This window comes from Bos grunniens, chromosome 3, assembly GCF_055505025.1.
Source record: "Bos grunniens cultivar Pamir isolate PY7600 chromosome 3, Bosgru_T2T1.0, whole genome shotgun sequence".
NCBI classification, from domain to species: domain Eukaryota; kingdom Metazoa; phylum Chordata; class Mammalia; order Artiodactyla; family Bovidae; genus Bos; species Bos grunniens.
Window position 1 is genome coordinate 101605836 of NC_141167.1, and position 27104 is coordinate 101632939.

Sequence of the window (27104 nt, forward strand, 5' to 3'; positions counted from 1 at the left end):
TATGAAAACTGTATACAGATTAAAGAAAAATCTTTCCACATACAACCTCCAACTTTCCTGATGTGTATACCTGACAACTAGGAAAAAAAAAAAAAAAAACATGAAATAATAATGGCATGAAATTTCATGAGGATGTGTTGAAGTGACTTTACTATGTAGATTGTTGAGTATCCAGTGAAATGAATCTGTTCAGTCATTTATATTAATGAGCATTTTATTGCATCAGATATCATTTCAGATGACTAAATATAAATAAATAAAACTCACTGTTACTGGCTTTTTAAAGGCTCAAATTGCAAAGGAAAAAAATAATTTTTCTAAAATTAAGAAATTTTCTGGATTGAAAGACATCATAAACAGAAAGAAAAGAAAACACATAGTTAACACATAGTTATAGTTGTTGTTTAGTCGCAAAGTCATGTCCGACTCTTTTGCAATCCCATGGACTGTAGTCTGCCAGGCTCCTCTGTCCATGGGATTTCCCAGGCAAGAATACTGAAGTGGGTTGCCATTTTCTTGTCCAGGTGATCTTCCTGACCCAGGGACTGAATCCACATCTCCTGCACTGGCAGGCAGATTCTTTACCACTGGGCCACCAGGGAAGCCCAATACACATAGTATTAGTATCCAAATATCTTTTTACATTTTTGAAATATTAGTAAGAAAAAGAATAAAATCTAATTAAAAATGGGCAAACGATATAAATGCTTCCATGGTAGCACAGTGGTAAAGAATCCACCTGCCAGTGCAGGAAACCCAAGAGACACGGGTTCAATCTCTGGGTTGGGAAGATCCCCTGGAGTAGGAAATGGCAACCTGCTCCAGTATTCTTGCCTGTAAAATTCCATGGATAGAGGAGCCTGGTGAGCTACAGTCTACAGGGTTGCTAAGAGACAGACACGACTGAGCACACACACAATCACACACAAAAGATATAAGCAGTCAATTCATAAAGAAATGCAGATATTGACGAAGCTGTGAACCAACAGGATTTCTTATACTATGCAGATGGGAATATAAATTTTTCAAATACCTTGGTAAAAAATTTGACATCATCTAGTATGGTTGAAGATGCACAGATCCAAAGGCTCAGATAATTCTGTTCCTAGATATTATATTCTAGTAAAGAAATTCTTGAATGTGTGAATAGAAGACAAGACTGGGGATATTTGCAGCAGATAAACAGATCTGATGGGTAGATCTTGGCTTTGTTACATAACTAGAGGCGTGAATTTGAATATGCCATTTTATCTCCTTAAGTGTCTATGTCCTTCTATGTCCTCACCTATTGATGCTTTTGAACTGTGGTGTTGGAAAAGACTCTTGAGAGTCCCTTGGACTGCAAGGAGATCCAACCAGTCCGTTCTGAAGGAGATCAGCCCTGGGATTTCTTTGGAAGGAATGATGCTGAAGCTGAAACTCCAGTACTTTGGCCACCTCATGCGAAGAGTTGACTCATTGGAAAAGACTCTGATGCTGGGAGGGATTGGGGGCAGGAGGAGAAGGGGACGACAGAGGATGAGATGGCTGGATGGCATCACTGACTCGATGGACGTGAGTCTGAGTGAACTCCGGGAGTTGGTGATGGACAGGGAGGCCTGGCGTGCTGCGATTTATGGGGTAGCAAAGAGTCGGACATGACTGAGCGACTGAACTGACTGACTGACTGACAGGGCTTTTATAAGGATTAAATGAGAACATGCACTAAGTACACGGCTTAGCACACGGTAGCCATCATTTGTATTACTCAGACTTGCAATCCCTACTTTAAAGGCTCCTGCTGCAAAGGCCCCATATTACCTATCAACTCCATGTATATAAAAATGTCCTCAGATCTTCTTCCTTTTAGATAAGAAAGATCTTCCTATTACTAAAGGACCTTATGGGAGGAAGTGAGTTCATCTCTAAAATTGCAATATGAAGCAACTTGCTTTTTTCTCTCATTTTAAACATGCTAACATGTTAACTTACATAATTTGCTTAAATGTTCCCCAAATCCACATTGAGATCATACAAAATAAAGCCACATGATTCATGAAATTAGTATGGTGGGCTTAGAGATTTCTGATGGGAGTGGAAGAGTTGAATAGAGAGTTATAGAGACCTACTCAGAGATCTATGGGATAGCCTGTCTTTCTCCAGGGCAGAGAGACAGCTAGGAGCCATGGTAGCCTAAGCTCCCCAAATTTTCCCAGACTGGACTTCCCTGGTGGTCCACTGGGTAAGAATCTACTTAGCAATGCAGGAGACACATGTTCGATTCCTGATTTGGGAAAATCCCACATGCTGTGGGGCAACTAAAACCTGTGCTCCACAACTACTGAGCCCACATGTCTTAGAGCCTAAGTTTTGCAATGAGAAGCAACCACAATGAGAAGCCACCAACTAGAGAGTAGGCCTCGCTCACCACAACTAAAGAAAGACCACGTCAAGCAACAAATTAATTAATTTTAAAACACACACACAAATTCTCCCAAACTATGGGAATCTTCTTCACCTTTTGTGGGAAATCATTTCATCAAGAAAGCTGGATAGGGTAACAGAAAACAAGATTTCTGGAACTGTTTCCAGAACAAAGTGTCATGCTGGAGAAGGAGAAGCCATTACAGAACTATATGGCTATGTGGGACAGTCTCACCTGTCCAACATATGGGTAGGCATCTTCAGAGTCAATGCCTCGGTTCTTCTGCACATACTGGAAGGCATTGGTCATATAGCCCCCTCCACAGCCATCATTCTCAGACACACAGTCCACCAGGTTCTGAGGACTCAGATTTAAGAGTTTGCCGGTTTTCTTCTTGAGTTGGCCCTCCAGGGCACCCACAGAGCTAAAAGCCCAACAGGAACCACACTGACCCTGAGAGGCATAACAGAGAAATCATTAGTAATTGCTGTTCACACTTTCTGTTTCTCTCTTCTACCTGCCCGATAAAATTTCATACATTTTATAAATTCCAGCACCCATCCCCTTTGCTATGAAGTATTCCTATTTCCCTTCACTTAACCTTTGTTGCAGTGTTCTATTGCTATTGTTGCTATTAATAACTGTTGTAGTAAAGCAGAGTACAGCACTTCAATAAATCAATGAATCCATCATGAACTGAAAAACAGTAAGGTGAAAATGCAATACCCCTAACTTACTGAATGTCACCACTTAGCCCAGCCTGACTTACATGTACTCAGAACACTTACGTTAGCCTACAGTCAGGCAAAATAATCTCACACAAAGCCTGTTAGTGTTGAATATCTCCTGTAATTTACTGAATTATAATTATATTGAATATCTTATGGAATTTATTGAATTACAATTGTACTGAAAGTGAAAAACAGAATGGCTGTAGTTGTGTTCACCCTCAGGACCATGTGCCTGGCTGGGAGCTATGGCCTGCTACCACAGCCTAACATCAAGAGAAGGTATCATACTACATATTGCTAGCCTGGGAAAAGATCAAAATTTAAAATTTGAAGTACAGTTTCTACGGAATGCCTATTACTTTTACACCATCATGAAGTCAAAAATATCATAAGGTGAACCATTAGAAAGTCAGAGAACTACTCTAGGATAGGAAAAGTTTTCCATGTTCTTTAATACTTTTACAAATGAAGAAATACTGCAGATAAAAGAAATACTCTTTAAAGGTAGGTCTTGGGGGTGTTGGAAACAATGATACTAATTGTGTATATCTGCATAAGATACTTGCTGTAAAAACAATGTAGAAGAATAATTAAGGATTTATTATCTTGCTAAAAAAAAAGTCAGGGACCATCTGTACTGGCTTTGTAACACAATAGATCAGTGACCTTGGGTAAATTACTAAACTTCTCTGTACCACACTGTCTTTATGTATAAATTGTGAATAATAATAATATAACGAGATTATGAGAATTTAAAAAGTTAATTCATATAAAGGATGAATTATCATGTGCAATAATAATAATCTCCCCAACAGTGCTAGCTATTATTATTGGTGTGTGTTCAGCTAGATGATACATTTTTTTCTTTCCTGCTAGTTCTATTTTTTAAGATTGGGGATTTCCTGAGAACACAAGTTATGTCTTAGTCCTCTCTACTGTCTAGCACTATACCTGGTAGGTTCTGCAAAAACTGTAGTTGTTGAATGAATGTTAGATCAAGTGTTCATCTGGCAGATATAATCAGCATTGTTAAGATTGTGGGAAAACTTACATTCTCAGGCTGGTAAGAATGTAAGATTGTAAAAACTTTTGTGGGAAGGATTCTGTGACCTACTGATTCCAATTTTAAGATTTATTTTGCATAAATATTTGTATATATGCACACAGGTGCTTATAGCAATACTATTGTAGAAAAGAAAAAAGAAAAAAAAACAACCTAAATCTACAAAAACAGATGATGAGTTAAACAACAGAACAGGCTTTATTCTCTTGGCAGTGGGAGGTGTAACTTAATTCTTTCCCCTCTCTTTCTGGTGCCCTCATACCTTAGGAACAAAGAAGCAGAAAAAGGGAGAGATCATGCTAGCTTACATCCCCACACCCAACAGAAAGGAGGATACCTGGTTTTTGACAGGAGTAACGTATCCCTTCTTCCGATAATCAATAGAGTCTGGGGCTCTGCCTTCCCAGTCTGGGATATAGAGGGTGTCATTACTGCGGGAACGAGAAGCGGGTACTTTGAGTCCAGTCATCTTCTGAACCACTTCTTCACTGGTCTGGGACAAAGAAGAAAGAGACCAGGCATAAGCAGGGAACCAAGACAAAACAGGCAGATAGACCAGGAACTGAGGTTCAACTCACCATGTCCCCCAAGTGGTTCATGGCCAGTTCATATGTATGGACACCAAGTGAGGCCTCAAGATTATGGATGGAAATATGCTTCAGGTTTTTTTCCCAAATTAAACGCCGAGAGATCTCATCCCCCTAAACAGAGCATAATTAGTATTGGCATAGACTGTGTCCTGTGTATAAAGTTACTTACATAGTACTGTGGAAGTTTTCAGAAGAGATTAAATTTATAATCATAGAGGATTTACCATCTAGTTGGGGAACTGACCATGGCATTGTTAAGAGCATGCAAAGATCAATATATAAACAACTACAAATAAAAAAAACTCAAAGCTCTTATTTATAGGGGAAAATTGCTTATGGATTAATAGCATTATTTGAGAAGGCTTCCCAAAAGAGACCTATAAGACAGTTATAAAGAAAAGATAGGACTTGATTGAGGATGACTTGAGGAGTAGGAATAGAGAGTATATGTTAACAGCGAACAGGGACAGGTTTGCTTGGTTGTTATTATAATACTGAATTTGAAGAAGGGAATTTGGAAGCTAGGGTTGGATGTCTTGGGTTCCAGCCCTCCCAGATTCTCCTCCAGGTTCCCAGGCACCTTGCTGTTATACTGCTTTCTGTAGGTCTTCTTCCATAGCTCCCACTGGGTGTCCAGTATCTCCTCAGGGTATAGAGCAAAGCTCACCACAGGCAGCAGTAGAACCGTGAGACCCCACATCCTGGAGAATAGGATAATTAGGGGCATGCGTGGTAGTTCCAGTCGTGTCCAACTCTTGCCGACCCTATGGACTATAGCCCACCAGACTCTGTCTATGGATTCTCTAGGCAAGAACACAGGAGTGGGTTGACATTTCCTCCTCCATGGGATCTTCCTAACTCAGGGATGGAACTCAAGTCTCTTATGCCTCTTGCATTAGCAAGCAGGTTCTTTACCACTACCACCACCTGGGAAGCCATAATTGGGGGAGACTCTTCTGTTTGTCCAGAGGTTCCTAACCTGACTTGGGATGAGGAAACAGCTGGAACCATATGCTCAGACAGATGGTTCTTAATCTTTGGGAAGCATAGACTCACATGACAAGCTAATAAAAAATTGCAACCCACTATTAATTCCTCTTGCCAGAAAAATGAATACACACACAATAATTCTGGGGAGTTCCTGAACCCAAAGTTAGGAGCCCCTTCCTCTGGACCATGAGGCAGAGGAAAACTAGGCTTTATGAGGAAGGCAGACAAAGACTGAGGGTGATTTCCATATGATAAAATGATAGGTAGGGGAAGGGGGGTCTGGGTTTGGATATGCTGCTGATACATCTGGTCCCAAGTATTCTGGGAGATCACACACACACACACACACACACACAACTTGGACAGATAACCAGAAATGGGAAAGAAAATGGACAATCAGGATGGGAGCAACACCTGTCTGCTCCACTGTCCCCAGCAGACTTGGAGGAGATGGACAGGTATAGGGTTAAGATAAATGGAATTGGAGAATACACAAAGGAGAGCTAAGTCTTTCCTTCCTGATCATTTCTTCAAGGTATTCTTCTGTTCCTTGCCTAAATTTTGATTCTGCTCCTAATCTTGCCAGCAGGGAACAAGGGAAAAGTTGACAGCATCTCCTATTCTCTCTGAGATATCCCCTCAGTGTTCTTATGCATTTCCTCCTTTCTCTTCCTGCTCCTTTCTTAGGCAGGAAACTGTCCTAATCTCAACCAGCTGCTGTGGGAGGAAAGCTTTTCTTTTTCTGACCAAAAAACCCACAAATACCTCTGGGACTGCCTCACAGGACAAAAAAGCCTCAGAACCAAAGTTTGTTAGAAGAACGTAAGACAGAAAAGCAATGTTGTGTGATCAGTAGTCGCACAGCTTTTCAGAAGTTTAGCTTCGTTCACGTCTTGTAGTGTCTTACTAATCACATGTCCTCCATTTTAAGAAAAAGTTTAGTCGGCGGCAAGTCGTACAGCTTGTATGATTTTTAAACTTGTCAATTTTTTGTGTAATCTTTGCACAATGGAAAAATGTCCAGCAGGACATTTAATATCTGGAGTGTTAGGGCTTTTGAGATTCTCAAGAGTAGGAAGACCTTGAGCTACCACCCCTCTGCATTCTCCTCCTCCCTGCTAGTAACTTAACCCTTTTAGTACCTTTGCCTCCCCACCAAAAAAAAAAAACAACCCTGAGGCCACTCTTTGAGGGATGGGTAAAGGCCTTATATTCTTTGCTTTCACTAACCACCACGTATACATACATATAAACCATAAAAGGAGTCCTAAAGATTTCCAGGAAGATTTTACTTAGCCAGGAAATAACCAAAGAGGACATCACTGTTTTCCTCCAGAAAGCCTATAAAGTTCATTTTGATATACAAGTCACTACGTTCCTAATATTCCTAAAAATGGAGAACTGACAGGAATGAGAGGTTAAAGGATCCAGGAAGCTGAAAATGTTACCTGTTGATGGGCATCTGTTCTCTGGGCTCGTCTCAGCAGAGAAGTGTGGATAATGTGGCCGGATGACTAGGGGTGCTGGATTTATTCCACCAGGATTGCGGAAGTCAGCTCTGGCTGCTGGCTGGAAAATTTGGATGGGGAGGGCAGTGGAGACAGAAATGCTGAGAGAGGGGGATTAGGGAGGAGGGAAGGAGGCAGCAGATTTGTATCGTTCCTCTGTGCGCATGTGGAGCATGTGTGGCAGGGCGGAGAGTTAGGTATTTAGTTTCACATAGCTGCCTGCCTTTGAGACAGACAAAAAAGACCTCAATACATTATTACCCAAGTTGGGGCTTACCTTCTCTTTGGTGGATAGACAAGCATATATTATGTGTTACACTAAGGGATTATCTCTTTTCTGGCCCTCTTCCTGTTATTATTCATTTCTCCAACTCTGAAACTTGCTTTAAAATTTGTGTCTGACCCTCACATCACGGGTGAGGAAATGAAGACAAAAAACTAGAAAAAAGTATCTTAGGGAAATCACAGGCTCCAAAATCATTTGTATTTTATAGACCTGTTGCCTAAAAGCTGTCATTGCTTTCAGGCAGGGTAATAGCTTTTCCAGACTAACATGATTTTGCTGAGGAAGGATAGGCCCCCAAAATCCATATGAAACCAGTTCTAAAGTAACCAGAAACAGTACTCCTGGTTATGACAGCGCTTGAATCAATGCCATAAGCACTGACAAATTCACTTGTGACTTTTTCACTGCCAAAGCCTGATGAACATTATCTGTCTCAATTATTGAAATCCCCAATCCAGGGCCAGTCATATGAGCTTCTCCAAATGCTTCCCTCAATATCCAGGCATGTGACAGATCATGAGAATCTAGTTCAGTCCCTAAACCACATCCCCAAACATTTTCTTCCATAAACATATGTGGAGGGAAGAGGAAAAGAGGGTCCTTGGAACAAAAATAATAATACATGGTATCCAGCTTGTTTCTAGCTGGGTTACATACATAGAGCCTCAAGAAAACAGGTTTATCCTCATGGGTTTAATTTCTTAATGAAACACATTATCCTAGAAGGAAACGATGTCTAGACCTAAATAGTTTAAATTTCCCTATCCCTGATTCCTTTAAATCCAGAAGTGCCCTATTGGTCTCAAGTCCCAATTTATCCCCCTCTCCCAAGGACTTGGGCAATCCCCTACCCTCCGTCCCATGGTCAGACGTCCCTCATGATTTTACTCCAAGTGAGTCAGGATCAGGAGGACAACTCAGGAATGCTGACTGATCAGAGCCCTATGATTTCTGACTCCTGAAATTACAGACACACTGTGCTTCATGTTTGTGTATTTGAAGCACAAGTTATGGATTCAACTGGTTGTGGGTGTTTGTTGTTTTTGAGCTGGGATGGAATAATAAGGCCGCAATTAAGATCACACAACACAAGGAAGTTTACAAAAGGAAAAAATATTTTGTTTTAAAATCTTTGCTACATGTCCTTATTTTTGCCACTGTAAGGCTCAGCACAGATGCCAGCAGTACAGAAATGGCCAACAAGAAAAAAAAAAAAAAAATCAAAAATAAAACCCTGAAGGAAAAGCAGAAACAAAACCCCCAGAGCATCTTCTCCACCCCCCCCTTCTCCCAAAGCCCAATAATAACTGTACAATATTATAGTCCTGATCACATTTAAAAACAGTTGATTATTAAAAAAACAAGGATTTCATTGGAAACTCAACTTTTTGGTTTCTTAAAGTGTGATATAAATATATATGTATATTGTATGTGTGCACATAGAATAAAAAAATAAACTGTCTCCTTTTCCACTTCACTACCTGGCACCATACTGGAGACAAAAGGGAGGGAAACCTAATGACATTCTCTCAGCCCTCTCCAAGGCCACTATGCTCCTCAGTCCCCTATGGCTATATTTAGTATGTCTTCTCCTTGTCAATTCAGTCTTGCACTTAAGATACTGGCCTGAGCCAAACAAGTGAACAACAACAACAAAAAGGCTGATACACATGACTGTTACCTGAGGAAGGTAAAGAGTGAGAGTAGTAACCTGTATCCGCATTTATATGGCTATAGTTAATTATTAAGTGACCCTGTCGGGATGGGAGTCCAGGTCCCATCTATCACATGGATTTATTACACTTGTACTATAAAGCAAACTCCAGTCTCAAGATTGGAGAGGGAGCAAAGAAGAAAGAACTATAGGTCCAGAAGAGACCTAAATTTCAGTTCTTGCAGACTGGATACTTTGAGTATGGGATGAAAGAGGTTACTCTGCAAGAAGGCTTGGTATTTGGTTTAAATTCCAGCAGTGAGAATTTTCACTGGGACTGCTAATCCAAGAAGTTGAGTTTCCATGCAGACATAACCTCTAGAGAACACACATCATATGTGATTCTGACAGAAAAATGCAGCATCATCCTTATGGACAAGTAGGGGGTTCTGAACGTGTTTACCTTGCCAGCCTATTTCTGTAATGCAGATGTTCCATACAAGGTGACAGCACCAAAAGCAGGAGTGACCCAGCTTTATCACTATATATGTTCAATGAGAGACCAAACATATCAATAGAAGACTTCATATACTTGCTTACAGTTGCATAGTGGCTGGGCACAGATATAATAAGCGCAGCAAAGACATTTACTTAAATACTCTTTGGCTGCATTACTAAGTGGAAACTAATTGGAAGATTCAACTCTTTAGGACTCTTTGAAAACACAGAAAAAGACAAAGATAAAATCTGGGACAAATTTTGCATAACTCCCTAATAGGGAGAAAGAAACAAACACAGAACAAATGTGCACACTCACACGCACACACACACATGCACGCACACACACACACACACACACACACACTCTTTCTCATTTCCTTACTCATATTTCATTCCAGAGGAACTGCTCACAGGCAGCAGAAAGCGCCTGTACTCACTTCCGAAAACCCCATGTACACCTGCCATGTTTCATGGTCCTCAAACATTGAGGACATTTCTCCTCTCTCTCACCTTATTCAGAATTTCTTCCCAAAAATAAGCCATAGTATCCAAAGGAAATAGTGAATGTTTTCTAACCTGCTCCTTAACCCAGCACAAATCGTTTCTGCATAAATTTCTGGTCAGGAGACATAAGGAAAGACATTCTTAACCTAACCCAGCCTCAATTTTTCAAAGGGTCCCCAAAGCGTTGAGGAGTCACTCCATTTCTTCTATAAATGTTATCTCAGAGATGCAGGAAGACAAGGGAAAGGTCAGAAGGAAAAGGGGGTATACATCAGGGGTGAGGGAAGGGAAGGGAGAGGAACTTTTATTCTGTTTACAGAAAGATTTGCTTTTTTAAAAACAAATGGTGATTTTTTTTTCTCCCCCACCCTTTATCCTCACCCCAATAGTTCTATTCTGAAAAGGAGGGAAACATAGTTAGGTCAGGAAATTCTTCATTGTTGTAACTGTTGCTCTGGTCTCCCAGCATGGACAGCATCTCCTAATAAGAGAAAAAGAATAAGCTTGGGTCACACATCTTGATCCTTCCATTTACTGAGCTCCTTCCCAACATCCCCCTGAACTATCATCCCTAGCCCCAGAGTTTCTGCTGTGCTGAGTTCTCTTAGCCTTCTTTACTCCCAGCGACTCTAACTTCTTCAGATGACAACCTATTTTCCTACTTCTCTCTCTGCCTTCCCCCTATAGTTCTACATTCTCCCCCTTTTCTAGTCCTCACTATTCTCAATTTGAGAAAAATCTCGTCATAGTTCATAAAATCCCCTCTGGATATTTATGGCGTATCTCTTATCCTATTTGTTTTCCACCAAAACCTTGTTTTGCCTTCTTCCCATCTGTGTTTTAAACTAAGCTCTTCCTTTATCCCACCTGAGATTACTAACTACTGCAGTCCCCTCAGGATTTATGTAAACAGACCCTTATAGCTGTATTCAGTATTTTTATACCTAAACTGCTATCATCAAATGGGCATATGGTTCTCCGTGAATGGACCAAAATTACTTTCTTTTACATCTTCGCGTGATGCTTCACGTCACTAATGACGGTCTAGTGCAGCACATTAAGTTCACAATCTTTTCAATTAATGACATCTGTTTTCACGTGTCCCGACTCTTCTCTTCTCCTGCTTACTAACCTCAATCCATGCATGCTTTCTTCTCTGTCTCTCCTCCCTGACTCTTTCTCTCCCAGTTTCTGGTCTTCTGAAGTCTTTAGACCCTCTCACCTGAAAGACCTCAGGCTGGCCAGGTTGCTGTGCTGATGGCTGTTGAACATGTTGCTCATTAGAACTTGAACGATGATGCGACTGCTGGCCCTGCCACTGTGGCCAGACACCCACACCCTCTGCTGTCCGTGTCTGGAATTGTCCTGCAGTTTGTCCAGTCTCAGGAGCTAGAAATATAGCAAGGAAAAATAAACAACTTCAATCTGCTAACTCCACTAGAGAGGAGAAACTAGCATATAACTGCATGCAGATCATTAATTTTACCTAGATACCCTCTGTCCTTTCTATTTCAAACCCTAGTCCCGAATTTATTTTTCTTCTCTAGGTAGAGTCTTTTCTACAGGATCCTTTGCTCATTCAGACTAAATGTGCATATTATTAAATTTATAATACTTTACATGCTTTTTGTTACACATGCTAATAAAGTCCTTTTCACACGGGTAGGTTTTCAATTCCAAATGGACTGTCACCATGCATTTCCCTATAATTAGGTCAGTACAGCCAGGACAAAAGCAAACTATTTTAACCACTAAATCCTTTCTCCTTTGTGATGTGATTTTCCTGTTCCCCTGACTCTGGCGTGAACTCACCAAAGTTGGATCCACGATTGGTGAGACTAGGATAGGCAGCTGCACCAGGTGACGCAGTGGAAGCACCAGGAAGGGACATGGGGCTGAAAGAAGATGGAGTCTGAAAGCTGCCTACACCAAACTGGGAAGAACGAGTCTTAGCTGTAGCCTGGGTAACCACTTGCTAAAAGAAAGAAAGGGGTAGAGAGTAAACAGAACATTAACATTATTGCACAGACCATTCCTATGAGAGTTAACCCTCTGTCAATCATTGGATTCTTCAGAGCCAACCTCATTACTTATTTCCCATTGCACATTTCTTCCAATTAACTCCCAGTTTCCTTTGACACTATTTTTAGGCACTTGTGATGAAGTGTAAAAAGCAAAGAACTATGCGATTAGTAAAAGTATACACATTTAGAGTTGAGAATTAAAATGAAAATGACATAAATGAAAGCATTTTATAAACTGTAAATCTATACAAAAACTAGAGGCATTAATAATAGTATAGCATTATATAAAGAGAAAAACACACTTTGTATCATTTTATTATTCAATCTGTACCACATTTGTTTGTTCCTAATGATATCTTTTTTTTTTTTGGTTAACTAAACATTTTCCTCACTATAATAGTAATGCATACGCACCATGGGATATCTTCAAAATGAAGGAAAATAAAAAGGAAATAATCATCCATAATCCTACCACCAAAGACACATGGTTAACATTTTTGGATAATTTCTTCCAGTTTTCATTTATGTATTTTTTTATAAAATGAGGTTATACCATGTATAATAATTCTAGAATTTATTTCTGATTTTGGCTTTTTATTTAAAATATTACTTATGCAAAATAAGTACACAGCAACATATAAAAGGATATTAGCTTTAGCCTTAACATATATATACACATATATATTCTATGAGGATTTTTCAACACAATTCCTGCTCCCAATAAGATAAAAATTGGAAGACAGAGGATGGCAGGGCGGTCAAGAAAAGACGTTTAAGATAGACAATAATAATTTTACATATGGAAAAAGCCTAACCAACCAAACAAACAATAAATACAAGGGACAGACAGATGAGAAGGTTTACCTGGGCAGAGAAGCCTGGGCGGGTGCTAGGGGTCCAAGCTGGGGCTGCTCCCTGGGTAGGATTGGAGTGGCGGGAAATCTGGGCCAACATCTGCCCTGCGGAAGTTGATGGCTGGACAATGGTTACAGGAGGGGCCAGACCACTATTTCTAGGAGTGAACAAATAGTGAGGTAAGGATGAAAAAGGTGCATTTATCACAGAATCTAGGAATCACAGGACAATCTAGTGCTATCTCTAGATTCCCTCGACTCCCTGGGGGTTAAGGAAAACTTGATAACAGAATCTGGAAAAGACGAAGAAGACTGACAGTCACACACTGATCAGGACACACAGAGATGGAACCTGGAATACGGCAGCAGGACAGGTGCAAAGAAAACGGAGGAAGAAAAGCAAGCTCGTCTCATCTGAGGCCAACAAGTTCCACTGCTTTGTCTGAGATAACCAGAGAAAGCCAGGCAAGAATAAAACCTGGATTCAGTAACTGAATCCCTCAGTTGCCCTGTAAAGCAGCACACACATACGGGGCTCACCTGAAATTCTCTGCCGGCCGGGGGGTAGGAGGGAATGTGTTGCCCTGGGAGAATAGCTGTTGGGTGGCAGGGACAGTGCTGGAGGAGATGCCTTTACTCTGATCTGTGGACCAAAAGGAGTTGGGGGAGGGCCAGTCAAGGGGCTGTAGTATATTAGTTCAGCAAGTTCCTATTTATTCACGAGGTATTAGGGTTAAGTGGAAATACGCTGGGAGACTACTGACTGGGCAGCTGCAGGCCCATCAATAAATGATCAAAATAAGAATTTAAAATGAGAATAAGGAAAAAAACATACCCGTACTGATGTTGGAGTAGATTTCTGAAAATCTTGGATCTCTATCTTGGGCAAACAGACTCTCTGACTTCTCAAGAGGCTTGCTGTGTTCTGGCCCTGTGGTTGTCACAGGCTGAACAGAAACCTGTGGAATGTAATGATAAAAATAACCATCAAGGTTTAACATGACAATTCAATAATTCGAAAATTCATATAAAGATACACATACACTTTAACTGGCTCTAGGGGACACTTCTTAAAGAAATGTTCACCATCCTTTAAAGACGACATACTAACCTGGGAATGATTGTAGCTGGTTAGTCCATCTCTTCCTGGTACCACATCCAATTCTGTTTGCTGCTGCTGCTGCCTACATGTTAAAGGCAAGTAAAAAGAAAAATAGGGGGAAAAAAAGTTATTTTAAAAAGGATCTGGGGAAAGGGCTTAAAACAAACAAAAAAGTGTGACTGTAGACTGCCACTCCCCAGGCTAGTCACTGCTCAATAAAGAATTGTTCCACCATTTCTCACCTGGGTGCCAGCTGCCCTGAGCCCATCTCCAGGGATAAATTAGCTGTGGGACCTAGCTGTGGCCTCTGGATTGTGTTCGACAGTGAAGGTCGTGGTTCCTGGCTAGAGTTCCTGGGAAAATGAAGAGTAGAGACAACAAAGAAAAAAAAAAGTATCTGACTCTGTACAAAAGATACTACAGATTCACTGATACATGGGGTAATCACTGATAAATTCCCCTTTAAAGCCCAATCCCTATGATACCTGTAACCTCAGATTCAGCAAAGAATTCGCACTATAAACAACATGATACAAATAGAAACTATGTCCTACAGCCAAGAGCTCATCCTGTTTGGGCTCTAACTCCTTCCAGTACTCAATACCTAGTAGCTGTGGATGTGTGTATGTATATGTTGCATATCCATAGATTGTGTTTAAAAAAGCATAAGTAAAAAACTGATGAAAGTACACACTGAAACATTAACAAAGACTATTTCTTGATGGTGAGAATTTTTTTCCTTCTCTTTACTATTTTCAATACTTTCCAAATTTTCTACAAAGAATATTAATTACAAAATAAAATATTAAGAATTAATTAAAACTAACTACAGTAGGAAAAACTGTAGTATGCAAAAATGGGAAAAGCCATTATTTCCAGAAACAACTTCTTAAAAAGACTTAAACATTTCAAAATTTAAGCAAAAGAGAAACACAAAACAGCTGTTGTTCAGAAATATAAAGATGTAAAAAAACAAAACAACTATAATGACCTGAGTCCTAAGTTAATGAAAATTTCTAACTGAATCCACTGTTATACTAAATTAATTAACAAAAAATTAAACTTCATGAGCCCTAAAAATTGAATTAGAGGATAGAGACTCAATGTTGTCACCAAGTATTACTCACACTTGATAATTATTTCTAATCAGATCTTCAGAAGTGGGTTCAAGGCCAATTCTACACAGAAAGATTAAATGGAAAAGAAGTACCTTGACAACTGACACCCACTAGGTACAATAAAAAAAGACAGCAAGAATGTGGAGAGGCTGAACTCTCACACACTGCTGATGAGAAAAGTACAGCACTGCTGCTCAGAATGCAAACTGGTACAGCAGCTTTGGAAAACAATTTGGGAGTTTCTCAAAAGATTAAGCATAGAGTTACCATGTGACCCAGCAATTCTGGGCTGTGCTTAGTCGCTCAGTCATGTTCAACTCTTTGCGATCCCATGGATTATAATCCGCCAGGCTCCTTTGTGCATGGGGATTCTCCAGGCAAGAATACTGGAGTGAGTTGCCATGCCCTCCTCCAGGGGATCTTCCCAGCCCAGGGATCAAACCCAAGTCTCCCGCATTGCAGGTGGATTCTTTACCATCTGAACCACCAGGGAAGGCCAAGAATACTGGAGTGGGTAGAATATTCCTTCTCCAGGGGATCTTCCCAACCCAGGAATCAAACCGGGGTTTCCTGCATTGTAGGCAGATTCTTTACCAGCTGAGCCAGTATATACCCAAGAGAATAACATATCCACACAAAAAGTTGTACACAGATTTTTACAGCAGCATTCTTAGTATCCAAAAAATTTAAACAACTCAATATCCACCAACCAATGAACGGATAAACAAAAATGTGTTTCCATTTATAAGAAATGTCTAGATCAGGCAAATTTAGAGAGACGCAGAATAGATTAAGTTACACAGGTCTTGAGGAAGATACTGTTAATTAGTATAGGATTTCTTTGGGGGTAATAGCTATTTTGTGTGTGCTAATACCCACACAGCCCTGTAACATACTAAAAAAATTATACCCTTTAAATGAGTCCACTGTATGGTATATGAAATCTATTTTTAAAAACTCTTACAAAGCTGAGAAAAAGTTCAAACAGAAAACAATGAAAGACTAGAGAAACAGAAACTAATAGTTAATATAGCTATGCTCTAAAGCAAACTATGGTCCACAGGCCAAATCCAGTCCACTGCCCGTTTCTGTAAATAAAAGTTTACTGGAAAACAGCCATCTTTATTCATTTCATTTGTCTAGAACTGTTTTTGTACTACAAGAGCAGAGTTGAGAAGCTGCAATAGAGACTGTATGTCCCACAATGCTGAAATATTTACTATCTGTTCTCTTAGGAAAGTTTGCAGACACCCGTTCTAGAAAAAAAAAAAAATCTGCCAGACTAGAACAATAAACTGATGTATAAAACAAAATTATTTCTAGACAAGACTGAAACAAAATTGAAATACAGTTGACCTTTGAACAATTCAGGGTTAGGGGCACTGACTCTCCAAGTAGTCAAAAATCCGAGTATAACTTATATAGTCAGCCCTCCATATGGGGTTCATGTAGTACTGTATTATTTACTACTGAAAAAATTCTGTGTATAAGTGGACCATTGCCGTTCAAACTCATGTTCAAAGGTCAACTGACCAAACTCTTCACATGTCAGAATCTACTCTCTAAGTTATTGTTTGCTAAAATTTTACTCTACTAGTGTAAATCAACTATATTCCTACAAAAAATTAAAATTTTTTTAATTCTACCTGGATGAACTACCCCAAATTCTAAGCAGTTGGCAGATGCGCAACTAATGGTATTTACTACTACAAAAGTAGAAGGAAGAGGTAGGTAGTCAAGCAGACTTGGCCCATGAGAAATTCCAACACTGGAAAAGTTCTTTAAGGTACATACTTCACATTGGTGTTGGTACAGATGATGTACTCAATTTCATCTGAGTAAGGGTTCTGGAAAGTAAAAGAGCTGGTTCTCATCCAGAGCCATTCTCGGTTCTTAGACCGAAACCGGAACATGACAGACAGCACCTGGCCTTTTAACTTCACGACCTGAAAAAGTTTTCATGCTATCAGTTGAAACTCGCAAAAAAATTTTCTTTAGACATGTAAAATCCTAGGATTCTTGTGTTACTGTCCTTGAAATAACAATATTTTGCAATGTTACTAACAAAACAACATGGGGAGTGAAACATTATTAAGCGACTAAATAGTAAGGAGGTATATTTATCATGTTTCTTTTTAGAGTGTCAAGCTATCTGACCACTTTCACCAATGTCAAACAAGAATAACAATTATTTCCAGGAGAGAAAAGACTATGTTTCCCCACTTCCTTTGGAAAGTCCCTTAAAGATACACTGATCTAGCAAATTTACTAAAAATTTAAAAGTTTAACGACAGTGAACATAGCCTACATGCTGCCCCTCAATCCCAGTTTCTACCACTATGCCTGAGAATTTCTGTTTTCACAGCACACATGAAGGTTTCTATAAATAAAACCAAAATGGCTTTAGTTTTATTTTGCTTTTTAAAAGAAAGTAATTTTTTAATTATTTTCATTTCTGATCTCACAGAATAGAAAATAATCTTTTGAATCCTCCTCCTTTACAATAAAAATATTAGAAGCTAATATTTGTTTTGTTTTTACTATATGCCAAGCCCTAGGCTATGTGTTTTTTCTTTAAGAACAAATTTACTTAACATCTAAAAAAATGTGATATGAACAACTGTTAAGTAATCTTTAACACTTTCATGTGCTCACTGAATAATATATACACAATGAATATTACATTTGTATACAAACCAAGTACTGGATTTGAAACCTGATTATGGCTGTACGTATCTACACCAACAGATTATAAGTTTAGTACTTCAAAATACCTACACTATAAATTGCTTTTTAACCAAAAGTTAAGTGATAACATTTGTGTTTAAGTTGACAGAAGAGCGGCAGTTACTGCTGGTATTACAGTTTAAGAAATAATTATAACAGAAAATGGGATATATTTCACTTAACAATAATAAAATGGTAATTTTAAATATATAAATAAAACTTTAAAAAATCAAATGTGAAACAAAGTACAGCAAGAACCAAAATGGGAAGAAAACAAGGAAAACAAGTTTCATTAGAAATAGTAACTAAATTTATGTACTGAGAAGCAAAAAGAAATATAAATCCATCTAGACTTAAGAAATATCAAAATCTAGAAATCAGCAACTATTAAGCACCAACTAGGTGCTTAATGGTAGGAACTCTGTGGCCAAATGTGTCAGAATTATGAATTTCATGGATTTAAAATATACTGTACAATATCTTCTCACACTGCCAGAAGTCCATATCCTTAGCTTTGAACAGTTTCAACAGAAGTCAGAATAGCTTTTCTAAGACTGCACATATAAGGCGATGTGATCCTTCTGCATGGATAAAAAGTGCATGGATAAAAGTGATGCTGAAAAATCAGCAAACACTTTTTACTGCCATTGTCTGATTTCCTCTAGAAGTTGGGCTATGTGTTTTAAATGCTTTATCTTATTTGCCTACTGTATCAGTAAAAATACTATGCTGTGCTGGGCTTAGTCGCATCCGACTCTTTGCAACCTCACGGACTACAGCCCGCCAGGCACCTGTCTATGGGAATTCTCCAGGCAAGAATACTAGAGTGGGTTGCCATGCCCTCTTCCAGGGGTCAAACCCAGGTCTCCCGCATTGCAGGTGGATTCTTTAATGACTGAACCACAAAGGAAGCCCAAGAATACTGGAGTGAGTAGTTTATCCCTTCTCCAGGGGATCTTCCTGACCCAGGAATCGAACTGAGGTCTCCTGCATTGCAGGTGGATTCTTTACCTGCTGAGCTACCAGGGAAACCCAGTAAAAACACTAGTGAGGCTTAAAGAGGGAAATTAACCCATCTAATATAAATAATAATAAAAAATACATCTAAAGCCAAGTCTGTCCTGAAATTAGAATTTACCAGATGTTTTCAGAATCTAGGGCCTAAAAAGTACAATTAAGAGTTAGCTTACAATTAAGAGTTAACTCTTACTTATCTATAGAAGAACTGTGAAATGAATTATTCAACTACTACTCACTGTTCAATTAAGTGCAGAATATTTTAAATACTTTAAAGATGGCCACTTTAATGTTGAGTAGCCAAAGCCAATGTACCTTGAACATTACATTATCCATAATTTCCAAGTACTGGTCCTTTCTGTTTCTTAAAAATACAAGTTAAGTAATAGTGTAAAACTGCAAGGCCTGCCATACTGCTCGATTAATCAGTACTCAATAAATATTTGTTGGATGAATGTAATAATATATATTAGACAAAAATATTATTCCAATTCAAACCAGGAAAAAAAGCTACCTGTTGGAAGCTGTCTCTTAGAAGCTGCTGGTCTTCAGGATGACAGAATTCTACAATATTCTTTCCTAAGAGTTCCTAAAAGAGGAAAAGAAAAGTAAGATCAACACTTTTATGATCACTTAACTTCCCCTGGCCCATTAGGAGAGGAACTGGATTTAATTTCTCTTGCTTTTATCCTAGGATTATAGATTAGAGGGGAAAAAAACACACAAAAAAATGGAATCTGCTAAATAACTGACCTCTAGAGCAATTTTCTTTTTCAGGATATTGCACATTTATTTTAACTATACTTTTTACAGATTTGAGGTATAATTTACACTCATTCCAAGTGAATTTTATAATTTTAATTTAATGATCTATAGTAAATTTATATAGTTATATAATTCTTATCCCCAATTTAGTTTTAGAACATGTCCACTGCCCCTAAAATTTCCTTTCTGCCAGTCTGAGGTCAATCCCTGTGCCATCCACTGATCTGCTTTCTGCTTCTTTAGTTTAGCTTCTCTGTACAAATGAAATCATAGAACAGGCAGTCTTTTGGGTTTGGCTTCTTTCATTTAACCTAATATTTTAACGAAGTTCATCTGTGTTGTTCCAAATATCAATAGTATATCCTTTTTATTGCTTATAAGTATTCTCATATGGATACATCACAGTGTGTACCCATTCATTAGTTAAAGGACATTTAGGCTGTTTTCACTTTTTGGCTATTATGAATAAAACAGTCATGAACATCTGTGTATAAGACTTTCTGTGAACATATGCTTTCTTTCTCTTGGGTAAATACTTAGGAGTGGACCTGCTAATTTGTAGGGTAAGTGTGTGTTTAACTTTTTAAGAAACTGCTAAAATGTTTTTCTAAAGTAGTTTACCATTTTACTTACCTACCAACAATGTATGAAGGTTCTGTTTCTCCATGGTCTTGCCAATATTTTTTGATTATACCCATTCTAATGGGATACAATGGTATCTCATTGTGATTTTAATGTGTATTTTCCTAATGACGAGCAACTTTTTATGTGCTATTCATATTTCTTCTTTGATGAAATATCTGTTCAAATCTTGTGCTCTTTTTTTCACCGGCTGGTTATCTTAACGAGCTTTAAGAGTCCTTCATATATTTTGGATACAAGTCTTTTTTCAGATATATGATTTATAAATATTTTCTCCCAATTTGTAGCTAGTCTTTTCATTTTCTTAATGATATCCTTTTAGGAGGGCAAATTTTAACTTTTATGAAACCCAACTTATCAAATTTATTTTGTGAACCACGTTTTTAGTGTCATAAAAAAAAATCTTTGTCTAGGGAATTCCCTGGCAGTCTGCTGGGGAGGACTCGGTGTTTTCACCGCCATGGCCCAGGTTCAATTCCTGGTGGGGAGCACTAAGGTCCAGCAGGCTGCACAGTGCAACAACAACAAAAAAGTCTTTGCCTAACCCAAGATCACAAAGATTTTCTCCTATTTTCTTCCAGAAGTTTTATAACTTTGGTTCTTACACCTTTACATCTTGGAGTTGACTTCTGTGTATGCTATGAGGTAACAGTCTAAGTTCTTTTTGTTTTATTCTATTTTGCACGTGAATATCCAATTGTCCCATCCCCATCTATTGGAAAAGCTTCTTTTCCCCTTGAATTATCTTGATATCTTTGTTGAAAATTAGCTGATCAGTTGACCATAAATGTGAGAATAGACTCCATTCTGATCTACTGATCTAATCCCTACACCAACACCACACTGTCTTGGTAACAACAGTTTTACAACAGGTGCTGCATTAGGAAGTGTAAATGACTTTGTTCTTCTTTTTCAAGATCTCTTTTTCACCAGCTTCTTTACACCGCCACAGCCACAAGTCCCTCTTGGTGACTAGAATTTTGAAGTTTATATAACGACCTATTTCTCAATTCAGATATAGTTATATCTGGTCTGCAGAATGAGATATCTAAATAAATTATAATAACTAGTTCTAAAGTTACAGGAGATCCACCCAGTCCATTGGTTGGATTCTGAAGGAGAATCCATTCTGAAGGAGATCAGCCCTGGGATTTCTTTGGAAGGAATGATGCTAAAGCTGAAACTCCAGTACTTTGGCCACCTCATGCGAAGAGTTGACTCATTGGAAAAGACTCTGATGCTGGGAGGGATTGGGGGCAGGAGGAGAAGGGGACGACAGAGGATGAGATGGCTGGATGGCATCACCGACTCGATGGATGTGAGTCTGAGTGAACTCCGGGAGTTGGTGATGGACAGGGAGGCCTGGCGTGCTGCGATTCATGGGGTCGCAAAGAGTCAGACACGACTGAGCGACTGATCTGAAAGTTACATATTTAATGGGTTACTATGCACCTAGATTGATTATATGAATTATCTAAAGGTAGCCATATCATTATAGCTAAAGTGCATCATTATCTGTATTAATATCATTAATAACAAAGAAATACATGTTCATACCTGCTGCTCCCACCTGATTTCACAAGTCGTATTTTTCTAGCTCAGATGCTAACCTTGGTAGGAAGCTGAGATTATACTTAGCTATCAATAGAATAGGGTCATCTCTTTTTCTGAGCTGGGGCTGCTATGTTTTGACTATCTCTGGAATTACATGAATGAATAATCTCAGCACATCCAAGGGAAAACAGAGGCCTAAGTATCAGTGGTGTAACAACTCCAGCTCCTCACCTGTGGCTGGTAGCCAACAGTAGCCACACAGCGATGATCCACAAAAGTGAAGATTCCCTCAATATTGTGTCGAGAGATGAACTCTGTTGGTTGACAAACATTACTCATGTCTGTACAATTGGGAGAACTAGTTACCTGAAAGTAAAGAGATAAAAATGAGAAAAAAATTGAGATAAAAATGAGATAAAGAGAGACACTATTCTTTACAGATGTACTTCCCATCAGGTTCCCAATTTTAGGATTCTGAACTGTCACAACTTATCCAGAAAGGAAAAAACAATAATCAGATAGGGCATGAGGCCTAGCTCCATTCCCACACATGTACTCTTCACTAACTGTGAAGAAAGATAAAAATTCATTCAACCCCAAACCCACCTACTTTCATTTAGCTAAGCTGTATTCATTATTCATATTGGAAAATTATTCTCCCAAGTAATCAAGAAACATCTGTTTTTGTAAGGAGAATCAAAATAATTCCACTTCCCTACTGTCAGTCATGAAATGAAAAATGAGAAGAACTCTCTTATATTGTATAGGAGCAAAAGAAATTAGTTGGAAATAGAAATAGAAAATTTAGCACTGCAAAGCTAAAAGTATGAAAGAGGAAAAGACTTCTCTCTCCAAAAGATCTTTCACTGTCTTCAGTTTCTGCTAAATCGAACAGAAGCAATGTTAAGTGTGAATGCCATATTCCTCCAAATATTTGGAGATTTTCAGAATGCTTCATTTGTATTCAGAGAGTAAAAGAAAAAAATAACATGAACACATCCTGAAGATTTTCTCCCACTGAAAGTGGGTGATATATTAACCGATGCAGAAAATTCATACTTGCCTGCAGTCTGCCAATGGCCACTAGGCAAAACTTGCTCCCCTGGCCAGCTTCTGGATCATCATCTGGAAGTGAGACACCTTCAAGAAGTTGAAGTTAGAAGGTTTAACATGTATCTCAAACACAACTGCCTTCAAAAATTAGATGTGTAAAGATTTAAAACACACACAGATATGATGAGACTAGGTATAAACAACAAAGAGTGCTAAAAGATAAGAATAAAGGTAAATAACCAAAAGAACTTACCATATATATCAGGTACTGTTTTAAGTGTTTTTATATATGTTAATTCATGTATTATACTCACATTAACTATAAAAAATTACAGAGCACAGGTCCTACACAAAATATTCCAAAAGATTAAGATGGCCAAACCAAATACATATGAAGACATTGTATTTGGTCACTCTGTGACCATATCATCGTTAAGAGAATAGATGTCTTGCCTAACCTGTGACTTTCAAATTAAGCAAACAACCAAAAATGAAATTAAACCAAACACCAACAGTTATCTTCTTTGGAAAAGAGAGAAGCCCTGGGATTTCTTTAATGTTTTATGTGGAAAGGGAAGACGGTTGCATTTTCCCGCTGCTCTTTGCATATTTATCTTCTTTTTACCAAGAAAAACAGTATTTCTTTCAAAGCTACATAGACATATAAAAGACCATATATATTGCAAATGTATCGTTTATACAGTATATAATCTAAAAAGTTCAAATATCATTACAACTTAAAACTAATTTATCTTAATTACATTTAACTACCATTTTGGGGGTGCCTACCATATGCCAGACAGTAGGCTAAGTTCTTTTCCTACATTAAACCTAACCCTCATAATAACTTTCTATGGGTTATATTATCTCCAGATTACAGATGAGGAAATTGAGGGTTTTTTAAGTCAAGTAACTTACTAAAATACACCACTAGTAAATAACGTCAGAAACAAACCTAGGTTTTTACAAATTCAAAGTTTAACCTCTTACCAAAATACACTACCTTGCCTCTCTTAGCTGCTATCCCTCTAGAATCCCCCAATTCCCAGTCATACCTATCTAGCAGGGAGGTAATAAAGTTGCTAAGAGTTGGAAATTCTGACCAGCCAGGTTAAAAGGCTGATCCTTGTACCCCAACCACTTTTCTCACATTCCCTTTTGACCTTTAGTTCCAGTAAAAGACACAGCCAATACTGAGTCATTTTCAAGTCTGAGAAATCCATCTCCCTAACTGGAATAGAAAATCCATAATGGAAGGAAGAGAGTCTACTTTTTCTCTCCTATCTTCTTACAGTTTATACCAAAGCACATTTCATATGCAACGGGTATATGATAAATGTATATGATAAACGTTAGCTAACTTTCTTGGACTCTGAGGAACTAGCTGCACCTGGAAAGAAATCACTGTTCAGCTTTCCTACCTGCTGGGGGCCAGGCCTTGATATAGCCTGTGCAGTGCACCACCACGAAATGAGGTTCCCCATCCTTCGCAGATCCAAGTCCATTCCTAGAAAAATTAGAGGTGTGAGGAAAAAACTTTACTCAGTATCATTTAAAAAGCAATGCTGGCTTAGTACCTTTAACTTTAGGCTATTGGGTGTTTAAATAACAGGATGAATATACTTGGACCTTTCCCACCCAAAAGTGACCACCATATTGTTTACCTTTGCCAAAGTAAAGCAACTGAAAGGTACTGCAGCAGGAAGAAAGCAGGTAAAGTGGGAGTGTAACTTTCTTAAACAGGATGAGCAAAGGATGCTTTAGAAGTTCAGGAAAAATAAAAATGTAACTGAGAAGTAAGGGATGAGGGTAAGGGCTGCTGAAGGAAGTACTATAGTAAGACAGTTGAAAATGTGATGATCTCTACAGGTACTTGACCATCCCTTTGTGTTTTTTTTTTTTTTTTACTGCTTAAGCTCTCACCTGCATCTGTTTCTCACAAAGCTCAGCCTGTTCATGGAGACTGAATCCACAGAGCTATTGCCACACCTGTTTCAATGAACAGAGAGATTAAAAGCAATTAAGATGCACTATCATTCACACAACTTGAAAGAAAAAAAAAACCCAATCGAAAAATGGGCAGATCTAAAGAGACATCTCTCCAAAGAAGAAATACAGATGGCCAACAGGTATGTGAAAAGTGGCTCAATACTGCTAATTAATAGAGAAATGCAAATCAAAACTATAATGAGGTACCACCTCAAACTGGTCAGAACGGCCATAATTAGAAAGTCTACAAATAAATGCTGGAGAGGATGTGGAGAAAGGGGAACCCCCCTCCACTGATGGGAGGAATTCAAGTTGATGTAGCCACTGTGGAAAACAGTATGGAGGTTCCTCAGAATACTAAAAACAGAATTACCATATGATTCAGCAAAATTGTAATTAAAAAAGATAAATGTATTCCTATGTTCATAGCAGCACTACTCACAATAGCCAAGACATGGAAGCAACCTAAATGTCCATCTACAGATGAGTGGGTAAACAAGATGTGGTACATATATAAAATGGAATACTGTTCAGCCAAAAAAAAAAGAATCCCATCTGCAGCAACATGGATGAATCTAGATATTATCATACCAAGTGAAGTAAGAAAAAGAAAGGCAAACAACATATGATATCACTTCTATGTGGAATCTAAAATAGGATACAAGTGACCTATCTATGAAACAGAATCAGGGAAACAGAGAGTAGACAGGGGGCTGCAAGGGGGGCAAAGGTGGGAGAGGTTTGGATTGGGAGTCTGAGATTAGCTGATGCAAACTGGAATATATAGAATGGATAAACAAAAGGTCCTACTGAATGACACAGGGAACTATATTCAATATTCTGTGATAAACCATAGTGGAAAAGAATATGAAAAAGAATGTATACATAAATATATATATAGCTGAGTCCCTTTGCTGTTCAGCAGTAATTACTACAATACTGTAATTCAACCACGTTTCAATAAAAAAATAAATTAAGGAAAAAAGCTGTACTATCAAAGAAGTTTTCATCATTTAACAGCCAGATAACAGGCTCTGGATACAACTTGACACAGAAAATTGGCAACAATCCTCCTAACAATGAAAGATAAAGAAGTCAGGTTTGGTATTTCTAAAACTTGTTAACTGTCTCAGAGTTTTTAAGTCAAAATGTTCTATATGCTCTACAAATGGAGATATTCTCTACATCAGGAGTTAGTACACTTTATCTGTAAATAACCAGACAGTAAATATTTTCAGCTCTGTGGGCCAAACAATTTGTTACAACTTGTCGACTCTGCTATTAAGAGTATGAAAGCAGCCAGACAGTATGTCAATAAATGGGCATGGCTATGTTCCAATAAAGCTTTATTTACAAAGAGAGTTGCGGTTTGTAGACTCGAGCACTATGCTGCAACAAAATCTATTTGCTGTATTTTGTTATTATCTAGGACTTCCCAGGTGGCATGAGTGGTAAAGAACCTGCCTACCAATGCAGGAGACTTAAAGAGATGCTGGTCCGATCCCTGGGTTCAGAAGACCCCTGGAGGAGAGGCACCTGGAGGGCTACAGTCCATAGGATCATAGAGTCAGACACGACTAAAGCGACTTAGCACGCACACAATCATGTTATTATTTACCTTGCTCCTCCGTATGTCATTGCAATAGCCATGTCCACACATTGGGACACTCTCTCCCATTCTCACTACTTTCTTTAATAATAAATAAAACATACACAGAATTTTATGAGTCATGCACTATTCTAAGCATCTTTTAAAAATTTATTTATTTTGGTGTGCTGGGTCTTCATTGCTACACGTGGGCTTTTTCTCTAGTTGCAGCAAGTGGGCTTTTCATTACAGCGGCTTCTCTTGTTGAGGAGCATGGGTTCTAGGCAGTAGTTGTGGCACGAAGGCTTAGTTACTCTGAGGCCTGTGGGATCTTCCCAGACCGGGGATCGAACCTGTGTCCCCTGCACTGGCAGGTGGATTCTTAACCACTGGACCACCAGAGAAGTCCTAAGCATCTTTATATATATTTATTCATCTAA

The 27104-nt window shown here is 38.6% G+C and overlaps 2 protein-coding genes across 7 annotated transcripts in view; both read right to left on the reverse strand.

The window, feature by feature from the left end:
• CTSK (cathepsin K) overlaps positions 1 to 7323 on the reverse strand; it is a 28279-nt gene extending 20956 nt beyond the window's left edge. For both annotated transcript variants that reach the window (XR_015160972.1, XM_086392471.1), the window contains exons 1-5: positions 7227 to 7323; positions 5369 to 5489; positions 4777 to 4899; positions 4536 to 4691; positions 2639 to 2857 (exon numbers count right to left, since the gene is read on the reverse strand). Coding sequence is in view for 1 of the 2 variants with exons in the window: in XM_086392471.1 (XP_086248597.1) it covers positions 2639 to 2857; positions 4536 to 4691; positions 4777 to 4899; positions 5369 to 5489; positions 7227 to 7240 (633 nt within the window). In the remaining variant the exon portion in view is untranslated. The remainder of the gene's footprint in view (positions 1 to 2638; positions 2858 to 4535; positions 4692 to 4776; positions 4900 to 5368; positions 5490 to 7226) is intronic.
• Positions 7324 to 8669: 1346 nt separating this feature from the next.
• ARNT (aryl hydrocarbon receptor nuclear translocator) overlaps positions 8670 to 27104 on the reverse strand; it is a 66809-nt gene continuing 48374 nt past the window's right edge. For all 5 annotated transcript variants that reach the window (XM_086392443.1, XM_086392441.1, XM_086392440.1 and 2 more), the window contains 14 exons: positions 25011 to 25076; positions 24509 to 24594; positions 23104 to 23174; positions 22266 to 22406; positions 19588 to 19662; positions 17124 to 17275; positions 14454 to 14564; positions 14221 to 14293; positions 13945 to 14068; positions 13650 to 13752; positions 13120 to 13267; positions 12044 to 12206; positions 11454 to 11620; positions 8670 to 10712 (listed from right to left, as the gene is read on the reverse strand). In XM_086392443.1, coding sequence (XP_086248569.1) covers positions 10623 to 10712; positions 11454 to 11620; positions 12044 to 12206; positions 13120 to 13267; positions 13650 to 13752; positions 13945 to 14068; positions 14221 to 14293; positions 14454 to 14564; positions 17124 to 17275; positions 19588 to 19662; positions 22266 to 22406; positions 23104 to 23174; positions 24509 to 24594; positions 25011 to 25076 — 1570 coding nt within the window. In that variant the 3' untranslated portion in view covers positions 8670 to 10622. The remainder of the gene's footprint in view (positions 10713 to 11453; positions 11621 to 12043; positions 12207 to 13119; positions 13268 to 13649; positions 13753 to 13944; positions 14069 to 14220; positions 14294 to 14453; positions 14565 to 17123; positions 17276 to 19587; positions 19663 to 22265; positions 22407 to 23103; positions 23175 to 24508; positions 24595 to 25010; positions 25077 to 27104) is intronic.